The sequence below is a fragment of the Stegodyphus dumicola genome, chromosome 3 (assembly GCF_044657685.1).
Source record: "Stegodyphus dumicola isolate Sdum_Otavi_A_Nest chromosome 3, ASM4465768v1".
NCBI lineage: Eukaryota > Metazoa > Arthropoda > Arachnida > Araneae > Eresidae > Stegodyphus > Stegodyphus dumicola.
The window spans coordinates 277,793,180-277,807,004 of NC_140770.1; the positions used below are offsets into that span (position 1 = coordinate 277,793,180).

Genomic DNA, 13,825 nt, shown 5'->3' on the forward strand with positions numbered 1-13,825 from the left:
ACTATTATAGGCAACACGAATCAACACACTGTTTTTCACAACGGACGGTTTTACAAACTTAGTATAAAGTTCTTTCCAAAGATCATTAAGAATTTGGATAAGCAGGGGAGATTTTGGCGAAGCTGATTGTAGAAGGGTATTTACACTTTCAAAAATCTTAATGGTACTTAACACGAAACTACAATATGCTTTGTTCAAATCCAAAGAAAGAAGACAGAAAATCCTTTCCTCCCGGCTAATAGAAGACTGTTTCTTCTTCCCTTCAACTTCTTTAACAAAGTTAACCTTTGAGGTGTCTTCTAAGCATTTTCTTTTTAAAGGGTTTGATTCTGTGTGTTGGCTTTTCCCTTTTAAAGCATTTTGATTAGAAGCAAAGTTGGTTTTCGGAATCTTATATGCCGACAAATTTGATGGGATCTGTGGTTTCGTTTTGGTCTCTTCGTGGAAATATTTTAGCAATGCATCCCACTGTTCAATAAACCTTCCTAGCGCTCTGCCTAAGGATAACCATCTCGTGCATACATGTTTCACAATTTTTCTCATTTCACCAGAGCACAGTTCTTGGAAATTCTTTAGGTTTTCTTTCCTTTTTACACTTTTTTCCAGATAGAAAAACACATCAATCAGAAGCTGGTCAATATTTAATGGTAAAGCAGCTGCAGCTTTTTCTGCTGCCAAATTAATTACGTGGCATGGGCATCCAATAACAATTAATTCATTTTGTTCTTTTTTGAGGAAAGAGGCTACACCCTTTTTGTCACCCACCATGACATGAGCATTATCTGCACCAAATGAAATGCAGTTTGATATTGGGATGTTAAGTTGTTTCAACTCATTAATTACCAAGGAGGCAATATTTTCCCCCATAGCATCTCCATTTAACAATGGAAGACGCAAAGATGAGTTTTCATTTCATTAGAAACATCACAGAAATATGTGACAACGATGGGGTAAAGCTTCCGATCGCTGTCATTGCTGCCATCGATTGACACCGAAAATGCTGAATTCTGGAGTGCAGCTATCGTTGTACTTTGTGCATCGCAAACAATTTCGTTCACAATAGAAGATGTTTTCGTGCGAGCACAACCATATTTCTGAGCAATCTTGGAGTCGGGAAACATCCGTCTGAAAAGCTGACCGGCGTTTTCGGCAGCGCTTAGTGGCACGTTGTGTTCGATGAGGAATGCAGTAAACAAACACTCTGCCAAAATGACATCGGCATCCGAATTCGTAGCCAAATTTGAAAAAAAAATTATCCACTTTCTTTGACGTTGTCGAAGCCGAAACATTAACTTCTTGCTTTTTAGACTTAACATGCTTCACAATGTCGCTTCTTCCACCGTGACTTATTATGAAGTCACACACCCACACATTGCAAAATGCATAGTTATTTCCTTTGAAGGATTCTTTAATTGTTGGAAATTCGGCTTTGTAGGCAGGCCAAAAATATTGAGAATAAGGTTTTTTTGAACTCATTTCGTAACAACAACGTATTAAGACAATCTACGCTCGCTGAGTAATTCCCTTGCTGCTGAAGCGAGCGCGAAAAAAATAATCTGGTGCCCACAAAGAAAAGAGTGGGAGAAACAAGTTCAGCGCATTGGATTGGCTGGTTAAGCGGCGAGTTGGGGAGAAACCGCAGGTTACTGGATTCGAAGTAGTCGGTAGTTGGCGGTAAAACACGATGCAATTGGCGAAAATCGCTGAATTGGCGAAAAATTCTAAAATTTCGACAAAAATCACTAAAAACACTTCAAAAAGGAAAAAATCGTAAAAAATGGAATACGATCGTAAAATCGTAAAGACAAACGCATTTTCGTAAAAATTACGAAAAATTCGTAAAAGTTGGCAGGTATGATATCATGTATTATGCCAACGAGAAGACAAATATGTTTAAAATATTAACATTTATTTTCAAATATCACAATAGTATTGCTAAACTGCATAAAAACTATGTAAAACTGATAAGAACATATACTAAGATTCTTCATAATTTTCAACTTTCATGTCTAACAGTCCCAGCTCTTCATCTTGTTCCCGTGATCTTTTGTACTTTTCAACAGTCAGATTTGTATCAGGATTTGGATAATGTATACTCTGAAAGAGATTAAAAAGTACATCATCATTAAAATAATACAAAAAAAATTGTCTACAAACTCTAGATTAAAATCAGAATTTCTCTAGATTAGAATGAGGAAATCAGCATAACTTTTAAAACCTAAGTAAGTCATATAACAACAGGTAAAATCCTAATTACCTGAACATAGCTGTTACCACAGGGATCATCAAGAATTAGAGTAACTTTCCATTTACCTGAGATAATCTACACAGAAAAAACATGTGATCAGCTTCACAAATAAATTCTCAAACACTAGCATGCTGCATGATGATACAAACTTTACATGATAAAACATTATGCAAAGATGATATGCATAAAGACACAACAAAATTCATTAAGTAAAACATTTGCCCTATTCTATTCTTAATTTTTATTTATTTATCTTTCCTCCTTTGAAAAAAGGTTAAAGAAAAAATTTTCTGCAGAAACCACAAAGATTTGTACATAAATATTTCACACACCGATTCTAAAATATGGTAAATACGCTAAGACAGTGGTCTCAAACTGAAATTGCACGCCAGTCAAAGGCATGATTTGAAAGCAGCTGACAAGCCACAATAAGCAAAGAAAGAAAGAAAAGGGGGAAAATGAAAAAAAAAGAAACAAAGGAAGAAAAGTTTTTGTTCTCTTTTTGTTACCAAAACAAAATATGTTAACAAAATTAAATATTTTTCACTAAATATTGGTCAAAACATACACATAAAAAAAAAAGATCCAAAGCAAAAATTCAAATTTAATACTTTATTTTTTGCCTGAAATATAAAAGTATTGGTCACAATATGTAATTCAAATGCATTGACAGCTATATATTAAACTTTTCAGACTAACATATATATTGAAATAACTACTAACTTGTAAAATAAAAAAATTTGAAAGATTTCAGATTTTATGTTATGCCCAAAGGGGCATTTTTTAATGTTTTGTGTTTCTTATTAAATATCATGTTCTTCGTACTTAAACCATAAACGTCAACAGCAATATCGCAAAATAATTTAAAAGAGCATATCTTTAGAATTTCTGATACACAGTCTCGCGCGCTGGAGATAAAATTAATTTTTTTTCCCATACAGTGTTGTCATTGCTCACTTCGAAATTGTTGAATTTCTTAATAAGAAATTCTTAAATGTTTGACAAAATATGAAATTGATAATAAAACAAATTCCAAATTTGGGCTTCCAGATGCCCATATTTGAATGAAGGACTATGTTATTCACAATTTGATGTCTCTATGTACCTTTGTTTTTTCACAGTGTGAGAAACATACATGCATTTATGTAGATTCTTCATTATTTAATGTTCTTAAATGTAATATTTGGTGACACAATTTGAAAAGTGAACTGATGCAAAATGCCAAAACGAAATTAATAGCCCTTCTGAAAAACTACCCCTTTGGGTTTAAAAAAATATACAAAAACTTCCAAACAGAGACAAAACTTGAGAACAAATAATGAAATTTAGTCTCTTTTGTGTATATATTAGATTTTTCTATGGCACATACTTTGGAAAGTAATGTTTATTATAAACCTCTTTGTTTCCTACTGTACCTTTCAGGTACAACCTCTCATATCATTTTGAGTTTCATAAGACTTGTAATTTTAGAGGAATATTACTAGAAAGTATCTTCATCACAAATTATAAATACTGATTGGCAGTCTGGTTCTTATTCTAATTTATTATTTTTCATCTATAAAAAATGTAAATGCACTTCCTATTAGATTATTTTTACTGCAAAAATTCATAATGTAATCTTTTGACAAGTACTATATAAAGTTAATCAAATTTGTATCTTCAAATTTCTGTGTATAGTTTATATCAAAGTATAAATTTAATTAATTCCAATTCTAGATCTTTCAAACAATTATTCACATTTGCTTTTCGTTATGAAAATAATGTAAAATTTGACTCCAAATCACTAAAATATTAAACTTTTTTTTTTTCAAATTCTTACCCTAATAATGATAATTAATTTATGGGTGTGGGCTACATAAATTGTTCTGGAGGCCACATGTATGCTGCCAGTTTGAGACCACTGCTCTAAACAGAAGATAATCCTGTATTTCTAAATGTGTTTCACGAGTTAAAAAATAGTTACATACAGGTATCACATATATCAGCTTATCTACAGTAAAAATAAGAACATAGTTCAGAGACCATAAAATGGGATAAAAATAAGTTTACCAAACTTCTTATAACCCAAGCAAATCAATGCACAAGTGCACACAGAAAACACGGATCACTTAAAATGATATAATATTAAATACCATTAGACAGTATTCAGTATTTAGACAGTAAAGTATTTACACAGTTATGTGACTGCCAAAATACTTTTAAAACTGAACTGTTATATTTTAAACAAAAAAGACATAGTTTAACCCTTTAAATGAGATTTTTTGTCATTTGGTATATAATAGATTGTAATTTAAAATATTTTACTTTTTTATTTTCTTAAATAAGGTAAATATAATCTTAATGAATGCAAATTTACAAAAGCAGAGACAAAAATAAGTCATTATAAAAATTTAGCTAAAAATTGCTGATTAAATGCAGGTTTTTGTGAGCAGATACAAAAAAAGCTAAGCCACTCAGAAGGTTAACAGGGTTCATAGCCCCATTTTAGTTAAAAAAATAAGCACCTATAAGCACTTTTCAAGGATATTTTAAGAAAAAAAAATAAGCACCTGTCTAATTACATTATACACAACTGCATAACCTTAAAAATTAGACTGGTAATTTAAAATATACGAAATGCAGTATTTATTAAGAGAGAATAAGCATTACCTCAACCATGAAAAATAATTAGTTTTTTTTTTATTTTTTATTTTTATTTTTTATTTTTTATTTTTAACAACAGTTCAATTTACAGAACTAGTTTACTAGTTTACAATGAGAGGAAAAAAACTATGCAGAACTAAACTATATTACAAGATTTAATGATGAAATTTCAGTTCAAAATATAGGAAATAAATAATAATAAGGCACAATTACTCTATCCGCTTGGAACTTAATAACAATTTAGTTTTCCACTCATATTGAAATTTAACTAATTTAAATCTAAATTCTGAACATTTTCTAAATTTTCATCGTATATCAGTTTTCCCTTAACAGATATTGCAAGCAAAGCAATTTAAGTAAAAAAGAGGAACATTTCTGAAATCAGAAGACAGAAATTTGCTTCACGCAGTCATCCTTTAACAGTAAAATCTTAACTACCCGCATACTTGAAAATTGGCAAACATTCGGACAGTCGAGCGTAACTTGAAAAAGAGGAGCGGAGGGGGGGATAGACTGTAGCCGTTCTTTAGATTTTTCCGTTAAATAAATGCCTTTGACATTTCGATATGTGCATCATATAAAAACAAGCCAACAGAACAGAAAAATATTCTGCTTTGCAAGCACAGTAAAACTCTTTTAAGTGTTCATAAAAAAATCTCGGACCGAACATCAAAATTAATTATCTCTGCAAAATATCGCAAACGTTATTGCGCAATACGTGCGCCGTAATTCTTCCCTACATGATATTATGCAATCGGATTCAACAGCTGTCGGTATTGGGAGAATAAAGTACTAAATAAAGGAAAAGAAAGAGACTTACCAATCTGGGGTGTTTTCCATTCTAATTTTCAACAGATTGCGTTAAATTTCCGGAATAGACTCATTCTTCGCTTAAGTTGGTAGACCGCAGAACTTTTAGTCCTGTTCAATCCAGATTGGAAAGTGACAAAAAAAAAAAAAAAAAAAAAGGTTCGTTGCTTGTTTTGCAGCAAACTGTAACAGTTTCAATATTTTAGATTTTGCGGAGAAAGGGAAGAACCTCCCAACCTTCGTACTGTATAATGTATTGGCCAAAAAAAATGAAATTATTTTGACTATTCGATTACTTTCCCTTTATATAAGCCATTCTGAATATTATTCCTTAGAAAGCTAATCTGTGTTAAAACACAACAATTTTCGGAAGTTTACTATACTTCAGCATTTACTGCAACTATGTTATTATAAACATTCATACATATGCTCATAATATAAGCATAACGATCACATAATAAACATGGATATGAACTGACCAAGCGAAACGAGAATGCAAATTATTAAGATCTTGATAGAAATTCAAATGTGTATTTGGGTGGGAGGAAAAGAATGCCGAATGTACCGGAATTTTCTACTGCTTTCGCAATTCTTTGACCAACAGAACGACGGGCACCTGTCTGTACTCTTTGCACACACCAAAGGTTATGTTTATGCAGAGAAAGGGGGAAAAAGCTATTTCCGGGAGTATGATTCACCATCTGACATTCCATATTAGGAAGAAAAGTTGTTTATTTAGTTTCGGCTTTGGTACGGGGAAAAATTGCGCGTTCATTAAAAAAAAAGCACTAAAAACAAAAAATAAGGGCCTTAAAGAAAAAGTAAGCACCTATAAAGGCCTTTATATTTTATTTTCACATATAAGGACTTATAAGCACTTATAAGGACCGCTACGAACCCTGGTTAATATATAAAACTGAGCTTAATTAAAATAATTAAAAAAATAATAGACTTTTTATTCAAAGCAAACCATCCAAAATAACAATTATAAATAACAGGATGAATGTTAGTACAATAGAACAATAAACAAATACAGGAAGGCAATGACCAGACACCCCATCAGATTTTTAATTACATATCAATTACTTGTCTTAACCTCCATTGTGGAAATTAACTACATGTGCATAAATACAGAGTTTTGAAAGTTAGAGAGAGAAATTTGGCAGCACAGCTGACCATTGTAATATGTCCTTGCCCATCTCAGTGTTTAGACCGGCATTAGCCTTTTGCTAGCCGAGTTCATTCACACAATTTGATTGGTTTGAGACATTGACAGGCTTTTTGTTTTTGTGAATTTATGGCATTAAATTACTTTAAGTTAATTTACATTTTATGTTAGATTAAATTCTGCAAGCAGCAGAGACTGTTTTGTAAGCTCAGGACATGCATTTGTTAAGTTTAAAGCTTTAATAGGCTGCATTAACATTCTTCTGACCTGGAGTTACTTTGACAAATGGGATGATAGATTGTCTGATAGTCTCACCAGGAACCATTTTTAGTGAAATAATTGAATGAATTTCCTGAAACTGTAAAACAAAGGATGAAAAGAAAAGGCATAAAATTGTTTATGATAATTTAGTACATTACTTCCATAAATTACCTCAGGGAGAGAGAACACACACAGATATCAGGGCCGTTCCTAGCAGGGGTGCAGGTCGTAAAAGTATGCGGGCACCCAAAATCAGAGGCAGACAGATTCTTGCGATAACATGTCTAAATATTTTGAATTCATTGTAAATACTTGTCATATGTAAGTACTTAGTGAGTATGAAATAAAAATTTTATTAATTATTGAGCATTTTATTTTAAATTTGGAGGTGGCAATCATAGGAATGTACACAGGCAGGCAATGGCCTAGGAACAGTCCTGCAGATACTTCACAACACTGCCATCTCCTCTCAACAGATAACTGGGAGTCGAGTATAAATGTGTTTCTTTTAACATAAATAAATGGGTAGGCAGTAAAACATCTTAAATGTTTTTTAAGTATTACACTGTATTTATAATGATGAGTATGTTTTTTATATAGGAAATTTAAGAGGGGGATAACATCATCTTACATTCAGGCCTAAACAATAAATGATATAAACATAATTTTACCAAAATTTTGTGTGCAAATAAATGATACAATATAGTACTTTTTATTCACTATTTTAAAATTAAAATTTCTTAAATTACCTCATCTAATTTTGTTAAAAAACTTTCCATCTTTTCTTTCAGTAATGGATCTCCACTGTCTCCCGTAGCTAACGGATTACTCAGCTTTAGCTTTAAAAAAGATAAATAACACTTTGGTATGTCAAACAATATTAAACAGATGATAATTTAAAAAGCTATATTTCACAATTTTAGCATAAATTAGACACAACTAGATAATTTATCAGGTTTTTTTTACTTTGGTAATTACATAAATATCATCAAACAGATATTTAAATTTCTTTCTAAGCAACAGAGCTTCATTCCAGTTAATTCATTAAAAAACAAATTCAGGACCAATGGCACTCTAAGAAATATTTACGTGAGAGAAGGAAAACCTCATCAGAGTAATGATATCCGATAAGTGAACTTCTATCGAAAATGTGTAGCTTTGTCTGTCCATTCATCATAATGCCTCCCCATACAAGCACGCCTGGACCACCTAATGGACTCTTTCCCTGATGTCAGTGAGTTGAAAGCATGACCCTACTCTCTCCATATCAAATGGCACCGAGACTCCTTTATTACACTGAAATGACTCTCATCGGTAGAGAGAACGTGAGTCCAATAATGAGGTGTCCAGTCTTTGTGTTTTTTACACCACTGTAAACACTGCCGATGTAAACCTATTGCCCAGTTGCCATGCACAAATGCTGAGCAGTGTCGCTCGCTGTCTGGTTTCAATCTCTTTTTAAGTGCAAGGCAATATATTGGTTATCAGACACTTGTTTTCCTTGACCGATCACCATCAACCTTTCTTACAGCTGCATCTATCATCTGGAAGGTTTTCCAAGCTCGTGAAACAACATTTTAATTCCAAAATAATTTTAATTCCCTTCCTAATTTAATTAAAACCCTCTCAGTGCCATGACCGTCTTTATACAGTCATGAGATTTTTCGTGACTTCGTATATAATAACGTATAATTTAAGATATTTTGATTTCTTACTTTCTTTAACAACATAACTTCCATATTGATGAATGTAAGTTTATAAAAATAGAGACTAAAAAAAGTAATTGTACAAATTTAGCTAATAAATGCTGTTTAAATACAGTATCATGTTCGGACACTTCATGACAGATCCAATAACCCACACAACTGAGATGGTTAATGATGCATAAATGCTTTAGCTAATAATAATTTTAGAAGTTTAAATACCAACCAATTAAGATAAAGCACACTGAAACCAGCACTGTAAAGTAAAACTCAAATTATTTTAAAACCAACATATCACCACAACACATATCACTACATTTTGAAAACATATCACCACATTTTGGTCTGTGCTTTTGTTAGCAGTTAACATATTGACACTGCTTCTCTTCTTACTGCAGCGACACCAAAAATGTAAAAAGTTCAACAACAAGTGCCAGAATATAAATATATTTGTACTGGCTTCTTTACGACATTGACATCTGTACTTCAATATTTCTAAATCATTATATCATAAGGTCTACCAGAATGTCATTAAGGGAGATGTGATTGTGTAAACCATGGCTACCCATAAATTTCATTTAAAACACTGTATTTCGTATGAATTCCGACAAGGAAGAAATGCCATAGAAATGTCAATACAGTACAAAGTCCGAAATCCGAACTCGTTGGGACTTCGGCGATTCCAAATTTGGGATTTTTCTGGATATTAGATCATCATTATTTCTGGATATTAGATTGTTTGACTTCTGAATTAATATTAGATCATCAATTTAAATCTGGTAAGATGGCATGCAGAAATTATATAATTAAAATTATGAAATCATAATTTATGAAATAAAGAACAATTATGATCTAAAGGGTATCAAAAATTTACAAAAAAAAAAAAAAAAAAAAAAAAAAAAGCTCAATATTTATTCGTTTACTTTATTAAACATTTCTTTCAATGTAAGTTGTTTAAGTTGCTTCCACAAAAAATTCAAAAAGTTCCTTTTTCTTATGTCATATACAGTTGACTTTCCAATGCCATACATACTCCTCGCATAATTTTGAGATGGATATGCCTTTATCCATTTTTTGCAGCAATTCCAACTTTTATTTAATGGACATAGAAACATGGTTTCACTTCGTAGATCCTTTGGCAGCTCCAGAATTGGAAAGTCTTTTTGACATAATCAAAAGTTCAAGCTTATTTTTTATAAAATTGCCGTAATAATAACAGTCTGCAAAATAATAAGCTGGATCAAATTAGAAGATTAGGGAGCAGCACAGTCTCCTAGATTAACTGAAATGCCTTAACAGCGTTTGTTATACATTATTGGCTGTGTATCACAAGACTGGCGACAAAAGCCAAGTTACTTCAATAAATTTTGTCTTGCTCCTTTTGCGTACTGATTTAAGCCTGAATTGTATTAGTTTAGTTATTTACTATACCTACGTTTATTTCTTGCACATGCTTAAAACTAATCTGAGTCCTGCATAAATATACTTAAGGCATTATCTAGGGCCGGTGGTAGATACCGCCTGGTGCAGTCTCTACGGGTCCTAAATTCTGCTACAAAGTGCCTTCCTAAGTTCTAAATTTTCACAGCGACTAAACTTTGGATGCCAGTGCTTTTGCTAAATCGCAAAAAACTTCTCATCCCTTAATTTTGCCACTCGGTGCTTCCCCAAATTCCAAAAATTTCCTCTTTACTAAATTCTGGCGTGCGGTGACGACATATTCTGCCGCCGCTTCTGGGTTTATGATGAATAACATATCAGTTATTTTTAATTAAAATAGCACTAAATGTAATCTTTTTGGCCCATGAGTTTCATTAACAAAATCTATATTTAGCATATGAAAATAAATTTTTGTTGAATTTTTCTTCATCAACATTTCTTAGAGCATTTAAAAATCTATAATCATCGCCAAGCATAATTAATGTTAGCATAAAAGGTTGCCATACCCTTGTTATTCAATTACTAATACAAAAAAAAGTTTAGACATCACTGCATGAGTTATTACTGAAGCTGTCATGTATTGATAAACATGCGGTGATGAAAACAAAATATAATAAATAATGACTCGCCAGGTCGGCTTCAGGGATGCAAAATAGGAGAATGTTTCGGTTTGAGGTGTATGCCAAGCAGCAAATTATTAATCTCACAAATTTATGCTTACATGATTGTTTTTCCATAATTAAGTATTTTATTTAGTACCTAAGTGAAATTAAGAATCGGAATTTTTAAGTGAAAATCTCTACATGTTTTATTATGGAAGGAAAAATGAAATGTGCATGCGTAAAACATATAAAAAAAAATTTTGTGGCTTTGAGGTCCGGATTTAAGATCATTCCGGATAATGGACGTCTGGATTTCGGACTTTATTTAGTGAAAGTTCATAGCTGGGATGCAGTTCGATACAGAATGTGCAGATGATGGTTTGAAAAATCTGTAGCAGGTGATTTCGATCTTAATCCACTCTCTGGGCAGCCATCTTTGATCAATGATGATATTGTCAAGACATTGATACAGCAAGACCGTTTTTTGACATTGCAGTCAAAAAACGTAGAAAAGCTTAACTCAGCTCAACAAACCATTTCAGACAATGTTCAGAAACTAAGATGGTCTATAAATATTCCAGATGGATGCCTCATGAGTTAAATGACAAACATTTGCATGATCGATTTGTCAAACGCAACATGTCTGCTTGCTCAGAACAAGAGCAAACCGTTCTTGGACTGGATAATAAGTGGTGATAAAAAATGGATTACTTAGAAAAACATCATTAAGAAAAGAGCATACTGTCAGCCTGGACAATATGCCATACCATCTCTAAACTGAGCATGAACCTGAATAAGATACTATCCTAGGACCAATATACAAACAAGCTTTCGAAACTTAATAAAAAGCTTAATTTGGGGAGATACTGCCAGCAAATGGATGATTTAAACAAAGCATTCAAAGAAAAGAGGCTGCAATGTTCAACAGGAAGCACATCATGATGCATCATGGATAATGCCAGATCAAACGCTGCTTTGGTTATTTGTCAGAAAATCGCAGAGTTAGCCTGGGAAATTTTGCTGTAAACACCACATTCCTTGGACCTAGCATTCTCCGATTATCACTTGTTTCTCTCCTCACAAAATTTTTTCAAGAGTAGAAAATTCAAAACTGAAGCAAATGTCAGCCAAGCACTACTTGAGTTCTTTGCCTCTAAAGATGAGACTTTTTTTTTTTTTCTTTTTAAATGATAATCGAATTGTACTTCTCACTGGAATCAAACTGCCATGATATTCTGGGCTTGTAATTTTTCACAAGCAACTGCAATTATATTAGGACAATTACGCAAATAGACAAACACAGGATAATATGAAGTTAAGTAGATATCTCCATATATAATAAAAGGCTGATACACCTACAGAAAACTAGTGTTTTAAATATAATATCACTCAAAAAAATTGGCAGTCTTTTTTTTTTTTTTTTTTCTTCATTGAACTATTTCTTACAGCAGGGTTTCTTAAACTTTTTTCAGTCACGATCCTTTTAATCACTGAGATTTTTTCATGTCCCCCAGGAAACCATAATATTTACAAAAATTTTTTGGGACCACATAAGTATTGTGTAAATCCGAGACACGCGTGAGTGAAACTGTCAATTTTTTCACTTGTACTGTAATATACTATTGCAGTTTTAGGTCATTAACTTTAATTTCTAATTTTAAGATATAGAACAATGTGAAACATTTAAATAAGTAACAGATGAAATAACATAGTCACGTGCAAAGCAAGGAAAATGAACGTTTATATTATAAAAAGAATGTGTTGAAACGTTTTCATTTTTTTCTTTGTCTGTATTGCCTTATCTTTATCTATTTTCAAATACATTGTGTAAAAATATTTAGTAATTGTAAAATTATTATAATAAATTAAATAAATATCAAAACTGCTAAAATTTTTGGCGATCCCCTGCTGCAGGTCCCACGACCCCCACAGTTTAAGAAACCCTGTCTTACAGGATTATTTTGAAAAAAATTTGATGTGACTCCGTACAAGGAAGCAATACACTTTGTGCTGCACTTCATCTAAAGGTACTTCCTTGAATTATTCTAATTTAATTAACTGCTCCCTCAAGCCAAGTTTAAAATGACATAAAAAATAGCAAATTTTAAAATTAAATATCACAGTCAAATCTTGTACAGGAGTTAAACTTTTTACAATTTTATTTTTTCATAACGAGTATAAAACTTTAACAAATATAAGAACAGGAAGACCACATTAAAAGTTAGATTTTGTTATTTGTCCAAAATTAATTTTTTTTTTAAATTTCACATTGTCAAAACATGAATATTTTCATCATTTGAATCATTTCTGTAGTTGGAAGTATATGTTTATGACCAACGATTGCAAAAATAAAGGACCAGTAAAGACATTTAATTCAGGTACGGGGGTGGGTATACATACATATATTTTTGGTAATGGTATTGCAATAAAAAAGGAATGTACTCACACTATAGGAACCCCATATATAAAATTTCAGTGTTCTATGACTAACTGCTTTTGAGTTATATGAGATACGTATGTATGCACAGACATCACAAAAAAATTAAATTTTTAATCCATTTTACAATCTGTTTTGGAAAAATGAGTCCCTTTTTCTATCCATACAAGCACAAGTAACGAAAAAAAAAAATAGTCAAAATGGATTCAGAAACTGTCGGAATGGATATTTCCATTGAAATATGACACGCAAAATTTTTCACAATTTCAATACTTCTTTTACTTCATACAAGGATGTAAAATGGTTACAGTAACAATCACAAACAGATGCCCATCTGAAAGATAACAATAAAGAGGCTGTGAAAGTATTCAATCACATATTTCTTTCATATGGGATTAGAAAAAAGCACTGTACATTAAATCACACCTCTCTTTCATGTTTATTTACATATGTTTTTTCATGTTTCTCCTTCAAATGCATCTAATTGTCAAGTATGGATGGTATGTTACATGG

At 32.0% G+C, this 13,825-nt stretch overlaps 1 protein-coding gene across 2 annotated transcripts in view; it reads right to left on the reverse strand.

Annotated features, from left to right (window-relative positions):
• Positions 1–1,890: 1,890 nt before the first annotated feature.
• Positions 1,891–13,825, reverse strand: part of Zpr1 (zinc finger protein Zpr1) — a 55,257-nt gene continuing 43,322 nt past the window's right edge. For both annotated transcript variants that reach the window (XM_085814207.1, XM_085814208.1), the window contains exons 11-13: positions 7,880–7,969; positions 2,258–2,323; positions 1,891–2,097 (exon numbers count right to left, since the gene is read on the reverse strand). In XM_085814207.1, coding sequence (XP_085670333.1) covers positions 1,978–2,097; positions 2,258–2,323; positions 7,880–7,969 — 276 coding nt within the window. In that variant the 3' untranslated portion in view covers positions 1,891–1,977. The remainder of the gene's footprint in view (positions 2,098–2,257; positions 2,324–7,879; positions 7,970–13,825) is intronic.